The 26,276-nt window shown below is 31.2% G+C and overlaps 1 protein-coding gene across 2 annotated transcripts; it reads right to left on the bottom strand.

Annotated features, from left to right (window-relative positions):
- Positions 1-617: 617 nt before the first annotated feature.
- LOC129608472 (uncharacterized) lies at positions 618-26,010 on the bottom strand. 2 transcript variants are annotated; one of them, XM_055519971.1, is made up of 3 exons: positions 25,621-26,010; positions 1,133-1,297; positions 618-1,063 (listed from the first exon to the last, which is right to left on the bottom strand). In XM_055519971.1, the coding sequence occupies exons 1-3, from the start codon at positions 25,679-25,681 to the stop codon at positions 846-848; spliced, it is 444 nt and encodes a 147-aa protein (XP_055375946.1). In that variant the 5' UTR covers positions 25,682-26,010; the 3' UTR covers positions 618-845. The 2 variants fall into 2 exon arrangements, with proteins under 2 accessions (XP_055375946.1, XP_055375945.1); XM_055519970.1 differs by lacking the exons at positions 618-1,063; positions 1,133-1,297 and adding exons at positions 18,992-19,409; positions 20,444-20,623 and having other exon boundaries at positions 25,621-26,009.
- Positions 26,011-26,276: the final 266 nt, after the last annotated feature.

The raw sequence follows: 26,276 nt of genomic DNA, 5'->3' as shown, positions 1-26,276 counted from the left end.
AGGGATGGCAGATCTCACACTCTTGCCAATCGTTCTCAAATGGATTATCGAGAGACAATGTGCAGTTAGTACACACACGAAAAGCCGCAAATCTGGTCGACCAACTGTAGCCAATTTCCATCTCCTCGGTTCCAATCATTCAGGTAGTGCAACACCGTTGTTTTCAGCATCTCAAAGCATGACTTCGGCTCAATGTAAGGAGTTGTTGCTCGCCTTCGGGTGAAACCATAAACTTCCGTCTATGACAGTTTGAATCTCACTAAATCAAACGAGAGGGTCCCAAAAACGATCCGATATAGTAAAAATTTCACTCTTCACGGGGTTCCTTCCGATACATTCCAGAGCACACAATTTAATAGCATATGTCTCAGAATGAAATATTGATGGATAGTGTCCGAGGTCCCTTGTGATATTTACGCTCCTTTAAGACGAACATTAAACGGGGCCATATTCTTTAAAGGAGCATGCCCGGGCTTCTAAGTAAGTCTAAGATTCCATGTCCTCCCATACAGCCTTGTTAAAACTCATAGAGCCCAAATGACTCTAGCGATGACTCCCTTAAAATGAGGCTTCGACTTTGGTGTAGAGTAAAAATGTGAGATTTGAAAATTTTCAAATCTGCTACAAATTAATTCTTTTTATTTTCCATAAAACTGATAATTATTATAATCTTTTGTAAAATATTTTAATTTTTAAATTAATTTTTCCACTGTAATTCTATCCTTTGTTTTTTATATCCCACAAAACTTCTTACTAAGTAACAGTATATATATATTGTATTTTATATATCAATCATAAATTTCTTCTCAAATCTAAATTAACCAATTATCACAATCTTGGTTAAATCATATAGTATATAACAATGACAAAAATATAGCTAGACCTGTTGTCAAAACTAGAATGCTATTAGTGGTAAAAGACGGTGAATTATTACAATAGTTCTCTGCACAAATGTCGCAGTTGATAACATTTTCAATAGATGAACCATCTTCGTTTAGAATACGATTGCATTTGTCTTTAGAGCTGTCTTTTCCAAAAAAGCATGATCGTATTACACTTCCGTCTAGAAGTAATAAACACAAATACCATTATAAATATTTATTGTCAAAGTTAAATTTATTGACAAACTCACTCTTCTGTATTATCCTCATACATCCTCGGATGATTTGACTTCTAGATGCAAGATTAGTTCGAAATTGTTGTTCACAATCTTCACTTTGAATATTATCTGGTATGAAATATTGGCCACAGTTATTGTTAGTAGAAGATTTACACTTCCAACAATGCATAGAGTTTGCTATATTACAAAGAAGAATTTTAGTTAGAATAAGAATGTTAAAGTAAATTTTAAAGAAATAGGCCGCAACCCAAAAACATATTTATAGGTTGTTTGATTCTGCAATTAATATGGTATTGCTGCAATTAATTGAAAAAATGTTGCGATATCTATTCATGTATATATGTATATAACAAAAGCGTTCAATATAATCATCTTGAGACATATTGCTTTTGCTTTTCAATGGTTTTGTTATTTTTATGTAAATATGCGCCTTTTTTGTAATATGCATCCAACTTAAACTTCCGAAAAATTGAAATATTAACACAATTATGATGAATTTCTTAACATCTTATGATGATTTTAGAGTTTCTAATATTAAAAGTGCATATTATGTAGGTAAGTCTATATTGAAGTTTCCTACTTTTCTTGATATTCTATAAAATCGGAAATAGAATCGAACGTTACATATAAAACAGAGTTTCAACGAAAGAGGAATTCACATTGAAAGAATTAACAGACCAACAAAGTAATTTCGAAAGAACAGATAACACTTTTGGCTTAAAAAATATCCTGAGGAAACTAATATGAGAAACACAATAAAAAGATATATACTTATCTTTACATCTACAGCAAGAGCATTTGAAAGTCGAAAACTTTAATAACTAATAATTTGTCTCATTTATAAATATATTTTATTAAAATTTGAAATCACAACATTGAATTCCAAGTCAATATAATAAGCTGTAAACGTTGACCTGTTCTTTTATCGAGATGTAAAAAATAATTTCAGAAAATTTAAAACTAGAATAATCTACGATGTACGAAACAAGTATACCTAATGTAAATACATTTTTTTTTTTTTTTTTCCTTTGTTCACTCCTAGAAGGAGCATAGGGCTAGTGCATGATTTTTCATGCACTAGTTTCATAGCGTCATAGGGTTTTAACTAGGTAGGTGACTAGCCTGCCGTAGTTTTTATTTATATATTAATTATTTGAGGTTATTAATATTTACTATTTATTTTTCTTAATTTTTTTTTTTTTTTTTAATATCGAATATTAGGAATATTTGAAAATTAGTTGTATAATATTTTTATTAGTATTGTATATTAAGTTATAATAATATTGAATTTAATTTTTATAGTGACCTGAAAATTATATTCAATATTATTATAACTTAATATACAATGTAAATACATGATTTTGCTTTTTAATGTTGACAAAAAATGCATGGAATGTAAGCAATTTGACATTCTTTATTTATTTGGAAAACAAAAATATTTTTCATCTTTCTGTTGCGTCAAACTAATGGTTTGTAATGTAGCACTTTTACTTTCATACTGCTTTCAAAAACAATCCAGCTATGCACTACTTTGTTAAAATTACTTTCATTCATATTTTATTTATTTATTATTTATTTATTTATGTTTAGCTCAAACATTTTACATAACTTAAAATTAAAGAATGAATATACAGATACATCTTTTTAAGACAGAACAAATTTTTGACTTAAATATTAAATTTAAAATTATACAAAATAAAACTTATTAGTAATAATAATATTCCATTAAATATGAATAAAGACAGTGAAAAGCTAAAACAAGAATTTGTTAAAATAAAGCAAAGGGTTATACTTATCTATAAGTAAATAGAAGCTTTTTCATCGTGTCTTTCTTCAGTGAAAAGTCAAGTCTGTGTTTGTGTTTGTTGCATAAACGCAGCATTCTGCTGACAGGTACATATTACCCATAATTGCTCCTATGAAAAGGAACCATGAAAATATCCGGGGAACGAGACCTAAGGTTGGAATTAATCACAATTTTATTTAAAATGTCGGGGGAGATTAAGTCAGTTTTCATAAGCTGAAAAATGAATAACAAATCCGCGACGTCACGTCTTTTACCCAGTGTGGGTAGGTCAATTAATTTGAGTCTGTGCTCGTAAAGTGGAAGAATGATGGGGTCCTCCCAAGGAAGAAGGCGCAGTGCGAACCTCAAAAAATTTCTTTGAATAGACTCAATCCTATTAATATGTATATCGTAATAGGGTGACCATACTTGTGAAGCATATTACAGATGTGGACGGACCAGGCATGTGTAGAGTGATTTTAAAACATAAGGATCATTAAACTCCTTTGACCAGCGTTTAATGAAACCTAACATCGAGCTTGATCTGCATATGATATAATTTTAGTGGTTTATAAATGATAACTTGCTATCGAAGCAAACACCCAGGTCCATTATTGAATCCACTCGACTAAGAGCTTGGCCATTCAAAGTATAGTTTGTAAAAAATGGCCGTTTTTGCCTAGAGTAGCACATTTGTTATTTTGATTTTTAGGTTGTCACTTGAGCACCAGGCCGTAGAAGCGGTTAAGATCATTATTAAGATCTGAAGACACAACGCATCATTTGTAGAGCTTATTTTTTTAAAAATTTTCATGTTATCAGCATATATTAATACCTCACTGTGCTTTAGCATGGAAACAACATCATTAATTGAAATTATGAACAGCAATGGACCTAAGTGACTACCCTGGGGTACACCAGAATTAGACGAAAGAGGCGAGGAAATTGCTGAACGAAAGAGGACTCTGTAAGTCCTGCCAGAGAGATATGACTTTATCCATGCTAAGAAATTGTCAGGGAATCCTAAGAGTTTCAATTTTAAAATAATAATTTCATGTGGTATTATGTCAAAGGCTTTGCTAAAGTCTGTGTAAATTACGTCCGTCTGATATCCATTTTCCATATTATTTGAGAAAACTGTCGTGGCTTCCACTAGATTAGTCACCGTGGATTTCTTTTTCAAGAAGCCATGCTGACGCGCACTAATGGAAATAAATATTGTCATATACCATCAACTCAAAAACCTTAGGAATTGCCGACAGTTCAGCTATAGGACGATAGTTTGACACGCCATCTTAATTGCTTTTCTTATGGTTTGGCCTAATAAAAGCTTTCTTCCACACAGACGGGAAAATACCCGAAGAATAAGACTTATTAAAAATTAAGGTTAAGATGGGCGCCAGAGAAGAGCAGCACCTGCTTAAAATAATCTCAGGAACTCCATCTGGTCCAGGAGAAGGACTAGAACCCAAATTAGAAAGATATTTTTCAATCGCAAAAGAGTTCGTGACAAAATTTGTAAAGGTAGTTTTAGAATAGTTATCAATGTGCCGAAAGTTGTCGAAATTTAATTGAAAAGATAAAAAAGAGTAAGATTCGGCAAAAAAGTTACAAAAATTCGGAAATAATTTGGAAATTATTACTTGTATTCCCGCCGAATTTCAAGAAGGTTGGATAACTATCACTTTTCCTCTTATGGTTTATGAACTTCCAAAAGACTTTGGGATTGCGTATTAATTTATCCGAAGTTTTATAAATATAGTAGTCGTAACGTTCTTTTGCTGCTAATTTAAATTGATCATACGGTAATCGGAAATTATCATAGTCCCTGTCGCCTTTGTAGATTGTAGATTCTAAGGGAACCGAGTGGGGCAGGAGCATCCCCCCAAGCCACCGCAGCCATTTTTGACTTATTGTAGCCACCCCACTCTCCCGTCTATAATATCCCCGTCCCAATTACAAAGCCGGAGATATCCCTAAGGGAGTTGGACAACAGTTCCCGAACACTTAGGGACCCATGTCCAAGACAATTGCGGCGCCGAACAGCCAGTGCCGGACAGTCGCAGAGAATGTGCACGGCGGTCTCATCGCCACCCCCACAAAATCTGCACAGGGGGGAGCTCGACTTCCCCAGCCTATGCAGGTGGTACTTCACCGGGCAGTGCCCCGTGAAGAAATTCGCAATAGTGCGAACCCGGCTCCTGCTCATCCCCAGCAACTCCGCGGCGAATCCGCCGGAGCACGCCGGAAGAAACACTTTCGCATGACGGCACCCTTTCGTGTCCCGCCAGTGACGGCCGCATTCCGCCGCGAGTAGGCAGGCAAGCCTGGCCCCCACGGCGGAAGAAGGCAGACCGCAGTAAGGCAGCGGCTGCACAAAGGCAGCCCCAGATCCCCTCCGCGCCAACTCATCGGCAACTTCGTTGCCCGCATGACCACTATGGCCCGGCACCCAAATGAGCATCACTCTGTTCTCCGATGCCAATTCCCTAAGTGCAGCAAGGCAGCTCCAAACCAGCTTGGATGTAACCTGAGCTGAACGGAGCGCCAGCAGTGCAGCCCTGCTGTCTGAGAACACATAGATGGTGCGGTTTCTATACCCCCTTTCCAAATTGATTCTCAGACAGATCTCTATTGCATGTATTTCGGCCTGGAACACTGTGCAATACGGGTCAAGGGTTGCATATATACGCGTGTCCGGGCAGACACCGTATACGCCCGAACCCACACCCGACTCCGTTTTGGACCCGTCCGCATACCACACGCTCGAACCCGACCTAAGTACCGGACCACCCCGATCCCACGTCCATCGATCGGGAAACAGAACCCTGTACCTGTGGTCGAAGTTGTACCGCGGCAGACAGGTATCTGACATAGTTATTCTTAGAATCGGATCGCCCTCAATGAAGTCTCAGTGAGTTCTGTGGGCCAACTTTAGCCCTGCCCCGTCCTCGCCAGAGAGAAGTCGGTAAGTCACCAGCCGAGCTTCCTTCAATATATGGAGGTGCAGTGGCGGCAATCCGATCATCACCTCCAATACAGCGGTGGGAGCCGTCCGCATCGCCCCGGTCACTCCCAGGCAGGCCAGCCTCTGTAGCTTTTCCAGCTTGGCCCGCACACCCGCCTGCTGAGCCTTACGGCACCATACAATCGACACATAGGTGACGATGGGCCTAGCAAGGGCCGTATATAGCCACAGTGCTATTCTGGGACTAATTCCCCAGGTCCCCCCGATGAAGCTCCTACACGTCCACAAGGCCGCCGTAGCTCTCCCGATAACTCTATCGATATGGGTATTCCAAGAGAGACGATCATCCAGGGTTACCCCCAGATACTTCACCTTCCTCGAGTAACTAATACGTGCACCAAACAGAATTGGGCTCGTTAATCTGTCCCTGCTTCTGCGTCTGGTGAAGGCGACCAAAGTGCTCTTGCTTGGATTTATATTTAACTCAACGCCTTTGCACCACCTTTCCACAATACGTAAATTTTGCTGTAGAAGATCAGAAATAGTGCTCTCAAATTTTCCCCACACGACGAAGGCCACATCGTCAGCGTATCCCCAGACACGCGCCCCGGAGCCCCTGAGAGCAGCGATTAGATCATCCACTACAATGGACCACAGGAGGGGCGAAAGGACCCCGCCCTGCGGACATCTTTTTGCAGCGGAGATGAAGAGTATATCGTCAGCTATGGTGGACTTAATAATCCTATCCTGTAGCATCCGATTGACCCATCCGCTAGTCGTCGCATCAATCCCTCGTTTGTGCAACGACTCACAGATGACATGATATGGGGTGTTGTCAAAAGTTCCCTCTATATCAAGGAAGCAGCCAACTGCCACCTCCCGCACTTCTAGTGAGTTTTCAAGGACCCCCACCAGACTCTGCAGAGCGAGTACAGTAGACCTTCCCGACTGATAGGCGTACTGAGATTCATGCAAGGGATTGCTTCCCAGTGCACCGTCCCGTATAAATCTATCAATCACTTTTTCCATTGCTTTCAATAGAAAAGAAGTAAGGCTGATTGGACGGAAAGACCTTGGGTAGTTACTTGGTCGCTTACCCACCTTCGGAATATACGTCACTTTAGCCACCCTCTATGCCTTAGGGATGTAACCCCACGCATAGCTGGCACGAAAAATTTCCAACAGTGCTCTGGCGATATGTTGGAAGTCCCTCTGCAAAAATGCAGGATATATCCCGTCATCACCTGGAGATTTGAAGGGCCTGAAAGAAAAAACAGCCCATCGTGAAGACTAGACGGGATCGTTGCCAGTCATCCCTCCTGGACTAGGATGCCCTCGGTTCGATGACTGCATTTGAGTGATTCCGAAGAATCTCCGAGTCAGGAAAGTGCGTTGACGCCATAAGCTCCAACGTCTGCTTTCCGTTCTCAGTCATGGAGCCATCGGGACGTTCCATTAGGCCCAACCCGCTAGCATACTTTTTGGAAAGCACCCTGTGAAGACGCGCACTGCTGGGGAGTTCATCAATGCCCTTGCAGAACGCCCTCCACGAGATTCTCTTCGCTTTCCTAATTTCTTTATTGTATTTTGTGAGTGAGTCCTTATACTCTTCCCACGAACCTGACGCCTTGGCCTTATTGAATAGCTTTCTGGTCTTTAGTTTAAGCCTTGAAAGCTCTTCATTCCACCACGGGCACTTCCTATTGCTCCGCCTCGGCTTAGCACGGCAGCTCATGTGATAGGCATTAGTAATAGCCGCCGTCAGGGCCTCGCTGGCCAGTTCGATATCCATCACCGTTCTGACAGAAGCAGGAACGGATCTAATCCCATCCATGAGGAGCGTTTCGAATTGACTCCAATCTGTGGATTGGGGCACCCGATAAATTTCTTCTGCCAGGCCCCCGGAGACCATGATATCAAACCTAATCTGCCTATGATCGGACATGGATGTCTCGTTTGAGACATGCCATCCACCAACCCTACTGCCGATAAATTCAGTGCAAAGGGTGATGTCAAGGACCTCTTCCCTAATTGCATTTATGAATGTCGGCCTATTGCCCTCATTCATAATCATTAATTTATTGCTATATATAAATTCAAGTAGGCACTCATCTCTTTTGTTTATATTGCTGCTTCCCCAGACGGTGTGGTGGGCATTGGCATCACTTCCTATTATAAGTTGGAAGTTCCTCCTTCCACAAAAATCCAGATCCTTCAGTTGCTTACAACTAGATCCTTCAGTTGCTCGTTCGGGTGGGCACAGTCCCGCGGGAGGTAGGATGAGCACACAATGAACTCTGTCCAGCCCCCGCAGGACTTCACCTTCACCAACGCAGCTACCTGATCCTTAGAACAGTAATCCTGTCGCCTTTAGTGGAGCTTATTCTTTTTGTTGCGAACTACCCTCAACTCTTGTGAAAATCATGGAGGGCCAGAGCCAGTATCTTTGGTTTTCAACACTGGAATAAACAATTCAAATGCAGCAAAAATGATTTCGTAAAACTTACCCGTCATAGAGTCAATATCAGTAAAGTTAAATACTGAAGAGAAGTCGTAAATAGAAAAGAAATCATTTAGCAATGCGAAATTCGCCTTTTTAAAATTAAAACGATAGAAAAGGGGCTCGTCAATAGATGGTTAGTCGTTAATGCAATAAGAGAAAGATATCGGAGGATGATAGATATCAACGTTAGCCAACGGATCCGGGACAGTTATAGGTAAACAACTGTACCAATTGGAAGTAAAAACTAGACCCAGTTGCCTCGATTGATGGTTTGTTATTGACGATATTTATTGCAAATTATTTAGATGAAAGGTATCTATAAAGGACAACTCCAACTCACTAGAACAGTCAACTGATATCAAAAATAGTTCCTCATCATGAGTCATCCACCTAATTTTGGGGAGATTAAAATCTCCGAAAACAAAAACCTCATCCTCAGGGTTAAGAGAATTGTATAAAAAATCTATTGCCGAAGAAAATTTCGCATATAACTCATTACTTGAGTTAGGCGGTATATAGCAATTGACTACGAAAAGCATTTTGGATTTCAGCTCAATTTTAACTGCGATTATTTCAAGATAATCGGAGTCTTGAATGTCAATATTACTAGCTGATAACGAGTTTTTAACGGCGATTAATACCCCACCTCCCTTTGATGTGTGTCCCTGTGAGAGAAGTGCATGTCGGTCCTTTCTAAAAACAGAAAAAGAAGAGTCGAATAATTCAAGATTATTGACGGAGGGGGACAACCAAGTTTCCGTTAGAACATAAATATCACAGTCAAGAAGAGAAGAGTTAAACAGAACGGTGTTAGTTTTACTCCTTAGTCCACGAAAACTTGGATAGTACAAAGAAAGTTGTTTCAAAGTCCTTGTCATACTATTTCCAAAACCAGTTAATACGAATTTCATTTAGAACGAGCAATATATGCAATCTCTGAACTAAAACGAAAAACAATGAAGAAGCGTTAATATAATGCTCGAATTTAAGGGTTATAATTGGGTGATTTAAAAAAAATAATTATATTTGTTGATGGTATGGCATTTATCGTTAGCTTTCTGCATTTATAGAAATTTCAAAAACCTTACACTTTCGGAAATATAAGGTTCAAAAATTTCAAATCCGGTAACTTGAAGGGGGGTGTGAGTAGAAAAAAATTTTCTTCCAACGAAATGAACTATTTATTAGTGTCTAAAAGCTGCTAAATTTTAAGTTCCCACAACCTGCTAAAAGAAAAACGATATTAAAATTAAAAAAAAACGGATTTTAGACAACGGTAAATTTTAATTTTTGTTTTTTTAAAGATCAAATATAGTATGCCGTTCTTAAAGAAACCATCTATTACTTTTCTGCGTTTGCAAAGTTTGAAAAATACTTATGGTTTCGCTGCAATGAACGGTTAAAAAAAATGACATTTTTAGGGTTTTGGTGACTATAACGTTTATGAAGGGGAAATAGGTAAACTTTTTCTTCTAGGGAAAGAAATTTCTAATAAAGATAGTAAAGTATAAAAATCAATTCTTTAAAATTACCACATTTCCAATTGATCAAGCTTTCATTCAGTAGTTTTTTGACACTCTATATACCGAAAATAGTCCATAAAATTATATGTACTTGTCTCAACGACCTCAATTTGCATTTACGATTTGTAATTTTTATTTGTGTTTTATTAGATATTTTATAACAGGATGAATAAATGTAAAATCTAAATTTGAAATGTATGCGTAGACTCTTTTTAGAAATTACTCGTTAGAAATTTTTCGAAAGTACTCTTTTTGGAAATTATTCTATTAGCATGCTTTTTCGCAAACAAAAGCCTAACAACATTGGTACAGACACCAATATTCGCTACAATATTCTTAGAACAATATAAATCTACGTCATATTATTCTAACGACGCGATTAAAACAATTTTCAAATAACCACAGTTAAATTAAAATCTAATTAAAAACACCTAGCATTAACAGTTATATTTATATCCTTACGAACGAATGTTTGAAGGGTATACTAAATTTGCCTTACCGTTTGTAACGCTAAGAAATAATGGTCTGAGATATAGACTCAAGTGTGTGCTTTTGATTAGCGTCGAGTTCTGAGTCGATTTAGCTTTGCCTGTCCGTTTTTCTGTCCGCCCGTCCCGATGATAACTCAAAAACTAATTGAGCTAAGTTCACCAAATTTTCACAAATAATTTATTATAGTGAATGCTAGACCTATTTAAATCGGATATGATCGGGGTACTGGTTCGGGTAGGTGCCATACAACTTCAAAAGTTATTTGACTATGTTCTTAGAAACCAAAGTATATTTATTAATAAGTAGTTAATAGTAGTATATTTATTAATAAGTACAAATGCAATCATTCACCAATATTGTATACAAAAAATTTCCCTAGCTAAAACAGTTAAGCAGTATGCTTTCTTATTTTCATTTTTATACACATAAGAGTTTTTGGGAGAGGGGAAAAGTACGCAATAGATGTCTACCTGTTCTTTTATAATGTATTTTTAATTAATCATTATCATTATTAACATATCAGGTCAAGTAAGCGACTTGAGTTAAGCCGGCTTCAGGTCAAGTAACGTTTATATAGACAATAATAAGCTTGATGCAGCCATACGGGGTACATACATATTACTACATCATATTGTGTATCTACCTTGAATAGGTATGTACCGTATAACAAAGTATGAAATTTTAAATTTATAACTATTTCATACATCCGAATGTTTTTACCCAACTTTTATGAAATGAAAAATAAAATATGAAAAAAAAATTTTGTCATCAAAATAAAAATAACAAAATTTTTACCTAACTTAATTTAATTTTATTTCAGTTCAATGTTTTTGATACACTCGTTTGTTTACAATATTTTGTTTCTTTTTCGCCTACACAACTCTTATTACCACCTATTTCTAAATAAAAATGGAATATTTTAAAAATTTGGAAGCAAAATGCAAACGAAAGCTAACGGAATGGAACGAGTCGAACTACTTATTAATAGATATATTTTGTTATAAACTATAAAAGGTTTGGTATTGAAATTTCGCACACATAAATATATTAGTAGGGCCAATGTGTTTTATAAAAGTCGTTGAAATTTCTTGACTCCTTGTGGTAGCTATCGTACAACTTCAGTAGTAGTTTGGTCATGTCTTAGAAAAAATTTAAATCATAGTACTGAAATTTTGCATAAATTAATATGATAATATGGTAACTTAAAGTCATAGTTTGTCCCATAGTCAGCTATGGGATATTCATAATTCGTACATAGGATAACAAATTCATACGGGTATCACGGAGTTGACACGATCAACTCTATTTTTCTTGCTTTATTATATAACATCTATTTTTAATTTTATTTGATGTGACCAGAATCTCTAAAGCAGTATGTTTGGCTCGCGGACCATAATTGTTAATCTATATGTGGTTGGGCTAGAACCTAGATGGCAAGACGAATCATTCGTACCATGTGAGCAAAAAAAGAAATCAGAAATAAAGTAGATACAAAAAAATACAAAAGTAGAACCCGCAACTAACTTTTCTGAATTGTGGAAATAAAATTGAATTTCAATTTCGATATTATGCCCACAAAACGACTTTCTTCTTCTGTACTATTTCAGACTCATTTATCAATTTAAGCCAATTCGACTTTTTTTTCAATTTTTAAACTTTTTAAAAATTACCAATTTCTTTTTGGAAATAAAATCAAAATGAAATAAAATGGAAATAAATTTCATTATTTTCTCTTTGATTTTGTTTCTAATCACTTCTTTTTAGAAAAAATATCGAATTGAAAATTCGATGTAATTTTGACATTTTTGGAAAAAAGAAAGTACAAATTAATTTCTGGTATATTGACAGATCTACAGGAATAAGAAATGATTTCGTTATTAGCAAATTTCATTATTTCTAAATTTTGCAGGAATCAAAAAATATTCGGCTCTCTGTTTGGTGTCCTATAAATTCGATGCCGCATACTATACATATGTAAAATGAATTAAGAAAACTTAATATTTAAATTATGTTGAGGACATTTTATATGAAAAAAAAATTTCAGTAAGCAAAAAATATTTTTTTTAATGTTAATTTGTAAATGATGATTAATTGTTAAAAACTTCTTACGTGGCATAGAAATTTTGAAACGTGCCATTGAATTGCTTTTCTGGGGCTAAACGATGTTATGCCTAGTTAATCGAAACGATCTTATAAAGCTTAAAAATTGGTTATTTTAATAAAAGGAAAATTCTCATCGTTTAACTAATTTTCTTTTTATTTGGTTTTCTATTTTGTTTTGAACATGGTAAAGTATAAAAAGCAATATACAAAAATTGCAGGTGTATACAGATATAAACATCATACGTATTGTATATGCTTTATGGGGTGAATAATTCTACATTTTAATTTTTATACAACATGAACGTTAACATATTTCAACATGACGTCATCTGAAGGACATTTTGGAAAATACGTATTTATATCATATACAATATGTATGTAAATATGTATATGTATACAATATTTATATATTTTTAAAAAGTATATAACTTAACTTGACTTAACATAGAGCAGAAATTAATATATAAGTATATAAAAACAAATTTTCTTATGTGTTTGTTGGAATGAAGTTATACTGAAGTTTTATATTAGAAAATAAGTGGGGTTTTCGAATTAAATAAAAAGAAAACGTAAAATTATTAATTGTTTGTATAAAAAAATTTGGTTTTGGCAATTTGCGAAGACAATAAATTTGATATTGTAATAATATAATGTTTGACTCTTGAAGATATCAAACTGTTAAGATGTGTGTATTATATATATATACATACATATGTACGTAAAAGTATTTATAAAAGAGCTCATTTTAGCGAAGCGCTTACAATAAAATAAAGCCTGTTTAGACATTTCACTCTAGGAATGTTATGTTATAGCCCGTATGGGGTGAATCTTATCAGCACCTAGACCACACAGGTCTATTGTGCATCCCCTCGCCAGATCACTAGAACTCAAGATTCAGGCTCCCGATTAATTTTAACAGATTTGTCATGCACAGCGATTCATGAGAATCCAAGTCCAAAGGCGCGAGAAATCTGTATCTAGAGCGGGGCAAGCTATCACACTCAAATAGGACATGACAGGAGTTCTGTTGAGTACATCACTGTGTATTTCATCTGCCATTGATTTCATTCACTATACACATCGCTCCGTATTTGATCTGCCAATGATTTGATTCACTTCAGGAAAGTATTGCTTTTAATGTTAGCAACTGAAGATTTTGTGTAATTTAAGAAGTTAATATACATAAATTTATTATAAGAAATCAAATAAATAAGCAAATTGACATTCTAATTTAATACGTTGCAAGTAAAGCGTTTCAGAAAATTGCTTCGGGAAAATTAATAAAATTCTTCCGGGAGGTAAAATCAATTTTATTTTCAAGTTTGTTTTCAACTAAACATAATTGTAATTGTAAGGTTAAATTGGATTATTATGGGATTAATATATTGTATGATCTAATTAAAAGCCATTGTATGCTTAGCTACTGGAATATCACATAGAATTGGAAACAAATTCACAAACCACTTAGGAGTCCTGAGCTCCAATATAAAATATAACATTTTTGTAACACTACAAAATTTTTCACAACATATTAAATTAAGCAATCGCTAAGATACGTTCATATGTATGCACATTATGTATGTATGTAACCTGTTTCGTTCAATTTAAATATTTTTTAAAAATTTGTCAATGTATTATTTATCAATATTACTATTATATAATATATTACAGAACACAGTAGAACACAGTTACTCACAGTGACAAAGTGATAATTTATGTAAGTAATTTATTCGTTGTAAAAAAGGGAAGGATCTGACCATTGGTGCAGTGGTTATGGCACCGGTCCTTAACAAAAGTAATTTTCAAATATTCGTAATAGTCGATATTAAAAAAAAAAACTAAGAAAAATAAACAGTAAATATTAATAACCTCATATAATTTATATAAATAAAAAAAAAAAACTACGGCAGGCTAGTCACCTACCTATGACGCTATGAAACTATTGCATGAGAAATCATGCACTAGCCCTATGCTCCTTCTAGGAGTGGACAAAGGACAAAAAAAAAAAAAAAAAGGGAAGGAAACTAAAGAAAAAGATTTAAATTTTTTAATAAATATTATTTTATTAATCATCAGAAAAATTAACAAGACGTAGAAAATATTAAAATGTAACAATATTTTTCAAAGTAATTACTATTGAACTGAATATGAGAAAGAAGTCGTTACCATATTGTTCTTTTTGTATTTAAAACTAGTAAATACGCTCTGATAATTTGAGCTGCCGCAATTATTTTGGATATATTAAAGAGTACGGCAGAAAACAGTTATTAATATTGAGGTACAATAAATAAATTTTTTTTTGCAAATTTCAAAAAACTTTGTACATATGTATATCATTCATTATACATACATACTTGACAGTAGAAAGTTAATTTAATTGCAGCACACTATATATAAATAATGTACTTAAAAGTAGTAACAATTCTTTCAGAAAAATGGATAATCTTAAAAACAAACAGCTAATGTATTTAATAATAGCTGATTTTAGAATCCAATATAAGAGAAAATTTTATGTTCTTAATTTTCATAATAATTTATTACTCGTATGTACATATACATATATATATGTTTATAACATTCATTAATTTCATCGAAAACTTTTCCTAGTACTAAAGCATAACAGTAAGATAATTTTTTTTCCTGTTTTGGGTTTGAGTTGCTTTTCAACCCACATTACATACAATAAGGAAATTTATGTGATGGCACCAAATTTAGCATGTCAAGCATTTCTCCGTGGAAGTGTAAACAAAACAGTGTGAGATGATTTGGTAAACTTTTGGAATATGTCATGTCCCGGAAAAATCACCTAACTCTTTGCGGATATCAGGTGTGAACTTTTACTTTGGACCAAATTTGCTTTTTTGCTCGTGTACAGAGAAATAATCAACCAATTTTCTTGAAATTAAATATTTAAATTCAAAGTGAGAAAATAATCAATTATAGATTTTTGGAGAATATCAGAACACAGAAACTGAATTTTCAAATTTTTCAACATATTAACAGAAGAACGGTAATTACAATTCTGCCTATTATTTTGTATAAATTTTTCCAAAATAATTTGTTTTGTTGATAATAATTTAAGTTATAACTACTAATATTTTTATGGTATTCAATATTTTTAATTTCATGAACTTCTTAACATGCTTTTCATTTTGTTTTGTATTAGCTGTGACACTTGTCACTGTTAGTCACTGTACGTGCTTTGTACTGCATATTGGTTTTTTCTTTGCTTATATTATTTTGTTAAGTTTCATCTATTATATTGTTAAGGGTGATGTCATTTTAGTTTCGGTTTTTGTTATGTTATTTTATTTATTTCTTTTCTTGTTTATTTTCAACATTTATTCACTAACTTATTAATAGCGATGTAAAACGTATAATACAATATTACTATGTTAATGTTATTTAAAAATCTTCTATTTTACTGGTGCTACAGAGGCGGGAGGGTGAAGTATACATATATTTATGTAGCTAACTTCTTAGTAAACAATAAACTAATTATAACGAAAACAAATGAATAACAAAAATAACTACCTTTGTGAAGGAATATGTACATACATATAGTATTAAGAAACTTAACCATTTTAAAAAAATATTATTAAAGTATTGTAGCCATAAATTAATAAGTAAGAAGTTATACAATAATTATAAAAATAGATAAATAAGTAAAACAAAGAAAAAATTAAAGAGAAGAAAAAACTTGCAATAACAATCAATGTTTCGAGTACTAAAATATCTGGACAAGTACAAAAAAAAATAGACAATTATGAATCTACGTGTCCTATAAAACTTTCCGAAATTTTTCCAACGATATTTTTTCACATTATGATTTACACTATAGCTGCAATAAAATAACTTAATGCAAATATTCTTCGGCTTAGAAAACATAGATTAAACAAATATTATGAGTTTAAGCTTTATTACTTCTTGCATTGTTAGTTTGCATAATGGTTAATGCTTGGGCCAGGCAATTCATCTGATATAATAATAATAACACTTGAAATTCGAACATTCTTAAAATATTTCATAAAGTTATTAGAACATGCAATAAAAATATGTTTTAGAAATAAAGGTATTGTTACATTGTTATGAATTCGTCATAAACCCCCAATTTTTTTACTTCCCATAAAATGTCAGGCACATTCAAAAATATTTAATAGAAAAATATTTATGTATGTACATGGTAAAATGTATCTATCCAAATGTTATCTATGCATGTACATGCATGTTAATTGACAAAACAGGGTGTGGCAAAATATACGAGTATAAGGTTATTTAAATGTTTTAAAAATATTATAATCCTAATATAATAATTTTTTAATAATATAATAATATAGATATATATACGGGTACATGAACAAAACTTAATTTCATAAATTGACCTAACCTTTGTAGCTTTTCATTATATGTTAGAAGATATGGTATATTGTTTGTTTGTCATTGAAAACAATAACGATATGCTCTTAAGAATACTTATGTACATCCATTTATATATTTTCATAATTTTACAAATACATATATATGTATGCACGCGTATTAATTATATTATATAAACAATTGTATGTATGTATGTACATGAGGTGTTAAAATAATTTACTAAAAGACATGCAACAAGGCAAGCAAAATTTAACCCATGATGTGGTATTACATAATCGAGGATTCACAGTTAAAAAAAAAGCCAAAATAAAACAGCAATGCCCATAATTAGCATTCCCCCATATAATTTTTTATTAGCACTTTTCCAAAAAAAATTGAAAACAATCGCTTATTAGTCTCTCCGTCTGTGAACATTTTTACAAAACTTCTACACCCTTGAAGATAGAAAGCTGAAATTTTTTGTGTATATAGCTCTTTACTAGAAATTTATTTCCGTAGAAGAAAATTTTTATCTATATCTCTCCGCCTCTTAAAGTTATAGTCCCCTCAATGACCCAAAAATGCCATGTGTTGAGTGTTCATTGTACTGAAACCATAAGCATTTTTCAAATTTTGCAAACATAGAAATGTAGTGGCTGGTCTTTTTTACCACGGCGTACCATATTTGAACTTTAAAAAAACAACATGGCTGTTAAAATATACAGTTATCTAAAATCGTTTTTTTTTTATTTTTTCGGTATCGTTTTTTTTTAGATCGTAAATTATAGAAGTCGGACGTTTGGCAGCTTTTGGACACTAAAAAGTATTCTACTTCGCTAGAAGAAAATTTTTTTCCATTCCTACTGCCTCTCAAGTTATCGCATCTTGAAATTTCTATAATATGAATTTTCGGCGCTTTATATTTCCTGATTTCTATAAATGGATTAAGCTAATGCTATGCCGTTAACAAAATATAATTATTTTTTTTAACTCGCGCAGTTAACCCTTAAATTTGAGTATAGTTGATTTTGTCTTATTTAAAAGATTGTATACATGGCTCATCCAAAATGTTTTTGAAATGTTTGATACGAGTATATGAATGAAATAATTCTAATAATTTCACTTATTGAAAGGAAAAGTGCTATTTTGTAAACCATTTGTTCGACCCAACTTCATTTTCTCTCCTTTCTATTTTATTATTTCCGTAACTTTCTTTTCAGTAAAGTTTCTTTTAATCCTGAGTGTTGTCGTTTTTCCCTGTTTTGTTTTTGAAATTTAATAAATTAACAGTAGAAAACTAAAATTGCAAAAATGTTTTTCTTTATTGTAGAATACAGACAATTTTTTATGTCAGTAGACAATATGAAAGCGAAAACAGGAACAAAGCGAAGTTAAATAGAGAAATAAAGCAAAACACCAGAAAGACAAGAAAAACCAAAAATTATTGATTTTTTCAAAATGTCTTTAGTAAACAGTTTAAATTTTTTTGCTATTTATATATGTATGTATGTATATGTTAATTTATATAAGTATATATGTTAAAATTTTCCTAAAAAACAATATAATAAAAGAACTACATGCGCATTTGTACATATGTATGTATTGTATTAAATATTTAATAAAAAAATTGATTGAGATGATGTCATCAATTTTTTAGCAACGCATGAGTAAGTTAAGTGAAAAATTTTTAATTCTTCACTCTTTATACAACTAGTATTATATAGGGAAATATCCACGCAACGAAAACGTTAGCAACATTACAAAACAGTTTGTTTGATATTACAACGTTTGTTTTTTATTTTCAAGTCCTCTTTAAGTATGAAAACTCCATTAATTCCAAACAAATGTTGTGGTATTTTCGGTTTTCATCACGTAGACATTCCACTTCACATGAATTTACATAGTAAATCCTTTATTTAAAACTTTTATAAAATTATATTAAACGATATAACAACAGGAATTATCGTATACATAGGTTTCATAAAAGCTGTGTACAAAAGTAAATATAATCGTAAATTTCTATCAAAATGTATATTAACGTATTTGAGATCTTTGTAAAATAAAGTATCGTTATGATCATTCTCGCCCCAGCTTTAAACAAAAATTAATGAGAAAAATATTTAAAATAAAACTTCATAAATATTTTTAATGTGTCCAAACTAATCCTTATATTGTACAAACAAATAACGTTCCAAAACAAAAAAGCTTGCAACATGTAAAAAATTGAAAAAAAAAAAATTATTTGAAAAAGTAACTAAAGCTAAATCCGTCCAAGTTGAATAAAGATGTTGAGTAAAAATATATTTTTTTAAAAGTTTTTGTTATTTAACAAATTTTTTTTCAAAATATTTTATAAAATAACACGCTGAAAATTGTAATAACGCTCACTGATTTTATTGTCATTGATGTTGGTGAGCTATTACATAAGTCACCTTCACAAGCCTCACACGAAACTTGTACAGCTGAAATTGATAAACTGGGATCCTGTGAGCATCCAATAGTTTTATTATTTATACTTCCATAGAAACACGCCCTTTCGATATTGGTTTTTCCATTTACTGTAAATTAACAAAAAAAAAAAGTTAACAAAAAGAAAAAAATGTGAAGTCGGGGTAAATTTTTTTCTATATAGTGAAACAATGTTAAATGCACATCTATTAGGTACGAATATTTTGGAAAGAAAAAGATTTCACATATCCGTACTATAACATAAAACTTTCCATATACATATAAATGAGGGATTTATATTAATATTATTTATCAGGGGTACTATTAAAGATAGTATTGCATACTTTACATGAATATTTTTCAAAAACAAAATAATAAAATACTGTAAGAAAAATTATTTAGTTTTGAATTTGTCAAACCAAAAACATTTTCATATAAAATGTTGCTATGACGAGACCATATGGATTGAACTGTCAAAAAGTATTGAGATTTGATGTAGAGCCACGAAAACACTCTACAAGCTTGAACTTAACAAACTCTAAATCAGAGTCAAAACATATGACTTCTCGCCTTGGCAGAGCAGTAACGCTTTGACTTTCCCAGAAAACTTGTAAGCTGAACTATGTACATAGGCATGTATATTTTGCTGTTTTTTACACAATATGTAAAAAAATGAGAAATATACATATGTGCATGCTTAAACATTTTATGTGCACACTTAATGGTTATGTTTAACAGTGTTTCATGATCTGAGATCATTATTTAATTGTGTAATGCACATATATAGTCAAAAAGAAAATATGTATGTATATATGTACAAAAAAAGTTTTGGCGCTAGTAACTCGTTTGTTTCCTGCTGTATGCTGCTTTACTAGAACACTTATTTTTTTGTCTTTTTTTGTTATTTTGTCTACAGATGTACGCATTGCGGCTTACCGCCTCAATGTTACTATGTAATAAAATTAGCAAAATTTCACCTTCACAATTCTGTAAAAACATTGAAAAAACTAACGCATTTTTAAATACATTTTTTTTGTTGCACTGTGTACATACGAACATAAATTTGTTAAAGTAAATATAAATTAAAGTAAATACATATGTACATGTATTTACTTTAAAGTTAATACAAAAATTTTAAACTTACGTGTTCGAACATGCTTCATACAACCAGTAGCATTGCGGTTGTTAACGCCCAAAATGTTTAATAAATATCTTGGTGGACTGGTTAAAGCACAATCGAATGCATGAACTTCATCTTTTTTAAAATTTTCCCCACATGCCGGATCATATGCTGATGTGCATTGATAGCATTTGAGTGCCTCAGCTAAATTTGAATGAAAAAAGGTATAGAATATAATAATTATCTAAGCATATACATATACGTATAAAGCAAGTTTATTTTATTTATACATATAAGTATGTATTACACGGATGTGTGCATTTAAATATACTATAAGCATGTTTACATGTACATATATGTATGTAATTTTACATATATTATTATATACAAATATATACATATATTTAATATATTTTATGAAGATTATGCACTACACATGTAAGGATGCATTTATTTATATGTAACGTATCACGTATGTATACTTTAATGATCACGCTCATCCAAAATGTTAAACAAAAATGTCAACCAATTGTAGTGGAAACATATAATTTGCAAATGTATGCTTAGTTTCATGTTCAAAAATCTGATATAAATAGTATATAACCAGCCGCATTGCTAAAGTGTTACTTTAGATTATGAAAATTTGAAAATGCCTTAAATATTTATAATATTCATATTAAAATTTCTTTAAATATTTATCTCAAATGCTATGAAAGATAGAATGTGGGGTTTAGTTCACTTTCCGTGATCCGATTCTCCTACAAAGTTTTCTAGTTAAAAGCAAAAAAGTCCAATTATTGGCCCGTGGTGAAAGTTCACTTGTTGATACCTGATGTCCTCAAAAAGTTAGGTAACTTGTTATATTATCAGGCTCAGCTCATATATAAAATTTAAGGAAAATATGCTGATATTTTTCTTAAATATAATTAAAAACGTAAAATCAGTAAGTAGTAAAGATCTAGTTTCAGTGACGTGACATATCCCGAAAGTAGATTGAATCGTCTTATCCTCGAAGTAAACTCAGATATGTATAACTTTTTGTAAAAATCGGCCCAGTATCTTCTGTTTATATATAGAAGTACGTGTAAGGTGAATACGTTTGGAGAATTTATATTATCCTAAGTGTTTAAATTATATTTCTATTCACATAGGACAGGCATGTCAAACTCATTTATCATCACGGGCCATTTTAGGGTTTTCGCACATTGCTTCGGGCTGCACATTAAAAAAACTTAAACTACATACAACAGAAAAAAATATAAAATCATTTTTTCAAAGAAATTTAGCAATGTTTTCTGTTATCAAATCTATGAAATTTGTTTGAATTTAATTCGCTGTTGTAATTTTTAATATTTTTAATATTGATTGTTGAACTGTTAAACTTAATCTTTCAGCCGTTTTATTATTTTTTAATATCGAAAACTATTGTTCACACAAATATGTGCTTACGAACATGGTTAAAAAACGTTTAATTGATTTATGGGTAAATAATTATAAAATTTAGTTATTTCTACTTCTTTAAATTTTTGTTTTAATACAGAACCGCACAGCATTTCCATTTCAATCATAAATTTATATCAACAGAAAAAGTAAATAGGTTAAATTCATTTTGGCATCTATTAATCTAAAAATCTTCTTTCAAGTTCGGTTTTTAATAATTTTTTCTAATTAGAGTATTCATATAATTTCGAATTTACTTCACTAGTCTACTGTTTACAAAAATAGGAAATTAAACTAGTTCAAATATATAAGTATTTGGTTTATAGAACAGTCGCTTTCCACTTCTCAAAACAAACTAAAGTGAAAATTTGGTTCCGGCTACATTTTACATACAGTTGTGTATTTTTTGTAATGCATAAGTTTGGATTGTGGATGTGAGACCGCAGAACATTCACACTGGTTTCAACACTTGCTTTTTAATCTAAATCAATATTTGTAACAAGATTATAAGAATTTAAGTTTACAATTTTCAAAAATCGTAACGGGGGTCAGGATCAAGATCAGATTCCTGGCATAGGATATAAACATATGTCCTATTATAGCGCAACGCAAAGCTTTTGCTATCTATTAGTTATGTAGAATAAGAAATTTCAAAATCTTCTTGGAATTTCAAGGAAATTGCAGAGCTTTTCAACACAGTTTCGATACCAAAAATTTCAATTTTAATTAAAATTTACTCAATTCAAAATTAATTCAATTTACTCATGTTATGTTATTTATTATTTTTATAATATAACTTTTAGTGGTTTAGATTTGTTTTACTCCTACGGATGGAGCACTGCCACATTAAATTTTTTAATGTTTAAAGTCTTTGGAAACACCATTGCAGTTTCCATCTTCTTGTTTGTGTTATGTTTGATCATAGTTGTTTTTATGATTTGTGTTATTTAATAAATGTGTCATGAAAACATAAATTGAATTTCGTTTGGTATTTTAAAAATGAATACGTACATATATACATATATAAATGAATTTTACACTAACTTAATGTGCACAGAAACAATTTATGCAAGCAATCAAAATTAAGAACGAGTTAAAGGTAAATGCATAATACAACATATAAAATTTATTTATGACAGATTATATAAATCTGATTGATCATTTAAAAGTTTTCCAATTTATGATAGTACGAGTATTAAATTTTTTGTTTGCCTTAAATGTTTTCCTGCATGATCTTTTGTTTTTCCATGTTTTAAACGTTCATTATGAAATTTGTTAGTCTTTACTTTTTTAACTTTAAACATAGATTAAAAACTAAAATTTTAATCTTACCTGTGATTAAAATATTAATTCAAAAACTTCTGCTTAAATGAAAATTCACTATTTTTCTTATTTTTAAACTTATTACTTTCTTGACAATATTTTCTCAACCACAATTAGACTTAACAGTTTTTGCGTAAGGTATGTATATAATATGCATATAATAATGATATTTTAGTATTTTAGAGAGGTGCTTCTTTCACACTATTATTTAAAAAGTTCAAGTAATTTAATACGAGTTTGTTTAAAAAATTTACAAAAATTGTTGTGAAATTTGGTAGAATTGCTGCTTGTACTTATGCATTTGCTTGTACAAAAATTAGTAGTTCGAGTCGATTTGATCGCCGTTTTTATCTTAAAACGATTGTTGAAATGGTTGGAGCTTTTTACAATATGTAAGAGTATTTAAAAATTATAAAACTTTATTTTACTTTAAGTAAATAAAAAATAAAATATTTCACGACTTTGTTACTTAACATTCATCACGAATGACTTTAAAACTTTATATCATATTTTATAATATAATAATTAACTATTATAGTTTTAACACCGATATAATAAAATATCTAATTTTTAATTAAATTTAATTAATAAGGAAACTAGTCCATTCTATTATTGGCCTGATCTCGGTCAAAAAGTCAACAACTTGTGTTTTATTTTTTTTTAAATAAATTAATAAACGTTTTTGTAATATCATTTATATAGAGAAGTAAAGTAAGTTTTTGCGTATAAATGGTAGTTTAATAAATTTGCAATTGAATTTCGAAACTTAATGGCTAAAAAAACGCCTGGTGATACGAACATTATAACTTTTAAGTTATAGCTCCATATATTTATTTCTTAATCAAGGTTTTCATGAATCAAAATTTAATGTTATTTGTTGTATAAGTGTTTTTTGTTTGTTGGTCTTTACTTTTGAATTTAAAGGAAATGACCGACTATCATTAGGTTAATGCTACAACTAGATAAATCAAAAATTTTATATTTTTAGATAATTAACATACGCGTCATAAAATCGAATGCTCTTTTATTTGCGACCAATATCTAAGCTTGAAAGTGTCCTTAAATATCTGAAAATGACAATACCACAACTAGATATATTCAAAATATATTATTTGTTATTGCTAAATATTTCAAAAGGAATATCTCTAAACCAATAATTGCTAGTCTTTCTTTTATAAAGTTTAATAAAATTTTTCCTTTAAATCAAAATAATAAAATCCTTTCCCATAAATTTCGAAATTCTTATTTTTTATATTAAATTTGCACAATAACAAAAAGCTCATAAACAACAGCAATTATTTTCATATAAAATTGTTTTCACATAAAATTTAAAGTATCAAATTACTTAATGCAATTTACTTTTTTAATTTCACTTAAAATAATTACTGCTGACTAAATTAACTTTATGTTTTCAAGTAACTATAATTAAATAAATGATGTTAAATTCAATATAGATTATTATTAAGTTTGCTTTCAAAAAGCAAAGTTCAGTTTTACTGTCAGTCTTAAGATTAAAGTACAGTGAAATACATAAAATAAGTAATTCGCGCAATTAAATTTGCTTTAATACAATACATGCAATCCAAATAAGCAACTGACAATTGCTGGCGCCAGTTCATGAAAGTTTATAAAAAACGCTTGTCCGTTTTATTACAAAACCTTGTTTATTCACAGCTTCACTTAAAAGTTTGCCATTAGAATTTTAATTTATTTTTCTATGATTTCAGTTAAATCTTCTACATACATATGTATGTTACAATACAATTTTATTTTACTTTTTGTTATACTATCACAGTGAAACTTTAAATTATAGTGTGGATTTTTTTCACACGTCATTTTCCTTGAAAGCTCGGCCTATAACTCGACCTGTGACATTGCAACGTGCTAACAACGTTCATTTTCTACAATTATTTTCTCAAATGCCAAAGTGATATTATACTTTTTACAAAATTGAAAATTAAAAATGTAAAGATAATATTAAATGCACTTTGCAGTGTTTTCAAATAAGAAAAAAAATTAAATAAAAAATGATGTGTTCCAAATCGGATTTCACGTGTTGGTTTAGATCAATAATTTCGTGTGTTAATTTGCATCCATAACATACATATATTTATGCACATTATTAATAGCGCTTTCAATATTATGCACAGATTTATACAATTGTCCGTAATCCATTCACAACAGTACCACAATACGGACTAACTCAAATAAAACTCAAATAAAAAAATTGTTATATCAGTATGTTTTACTAAACATAATGGACTATTCTTCGCAATTTCGTTTGCACTTGTAAATATTATAAGCTTTAATTTTACATAAGAAATGTAAATGCATTATGCATTATATTACTATATATTATGTAATACTGTATACATAAAGACATATGTTTTTTTATGTTTTATAATATTTTAATCAAAAACATTATTATATAAACTTACCATATCCCCAAAAACTGGCAATTATTAAACAAATCGCCAGAAGATTTAGTTTCAGTTTCATTTTTAATTTACGAGTATGTTGTGTAAAACAGAAGTTTTTAATTCATTTAATTTAAACAATTTTTGTTAAAACTATAGCATAATATTTACGATCATCCAAACATCTATAAGAATCAACGATTACTGTGATGAACTTGAATCATCTACACTTATCTACCCACAAATTATTTTGATCTTTTAAATAAATAAAGTTCAAAAAAAAGAATTTTAAAATAAAAAAAAATATTAAATATTTTCTAATTTTATTAAAAGCGTCTCATAAGAATATCTCGTGTGTTTTAATTCACTTATATCGATGTTTGCTGGATGTTAACTGATTAGTGTAGTAAATTTTTTTTACTACTATTCATTAATTCAGATAAAATTTTTAACAGAATAATATAAATAAATATGTACATATGTATGTGGGCATGTTTTTTCATGAGAACGTTGTATTTTTTTGAATAATTTTATTTAGTTTGAAACCTTTTTTGTAAAAAAAAGAGATGTCTATAATTCCTACTCTTATTTTTGTAATTACAACGTATGTACTGTGTGTGAGGGTAGGTGTGGATAAACCATTCCTGAGCTCCAAAATTAACTTTTTTCAGATAAGA

This window comes from Condylostylus longicornis, unplaced genomic scaffold, assembly GCF_029603195.1.
Source record: "Condylostylus longicornis isolate FDR11 unplaced genomic scaffold, ASM2960319v2 ptg000031l, whole genome shotgun sequence".
Lineage (NCBI taxonomy): Eukaryota > Metazoa > Arthropoda > Insecta > Diptera > Dolichopodidae > Condylostylus > Condylostylus longicornis.
This window is presented reverse-complemented; position numbering and strand designations above follow the sequence as displayed.

What these genes read in the sequence shown, in the direction of transcription:
- LOC129608472 (XM_055519970.1), bottom strand. Translation starts at nt 25,681, where the DNA reads ATGAAACTGAAACTAAATCTTCTGGCGATTTGTTTAATAATTGCCAGT. An exon ending in TGCCAGTTTTTGGGGATATG is followed by an intron (nt 20,624 to 25,620) that starts GTAAGTTTATAT and finishes ATTCAAATTTAG; the next exon opens with CTGAGGCACTCAAATGCTAT. An exon ending in TATGAAGCATGTTCGAACAC is followed by an intron (nt 19,410 to 20,443) that starts GTAAGTTTAAAA and finishes GTTAATTTACAG; the next exon opens with TAAATGGAAAAACCAATATC.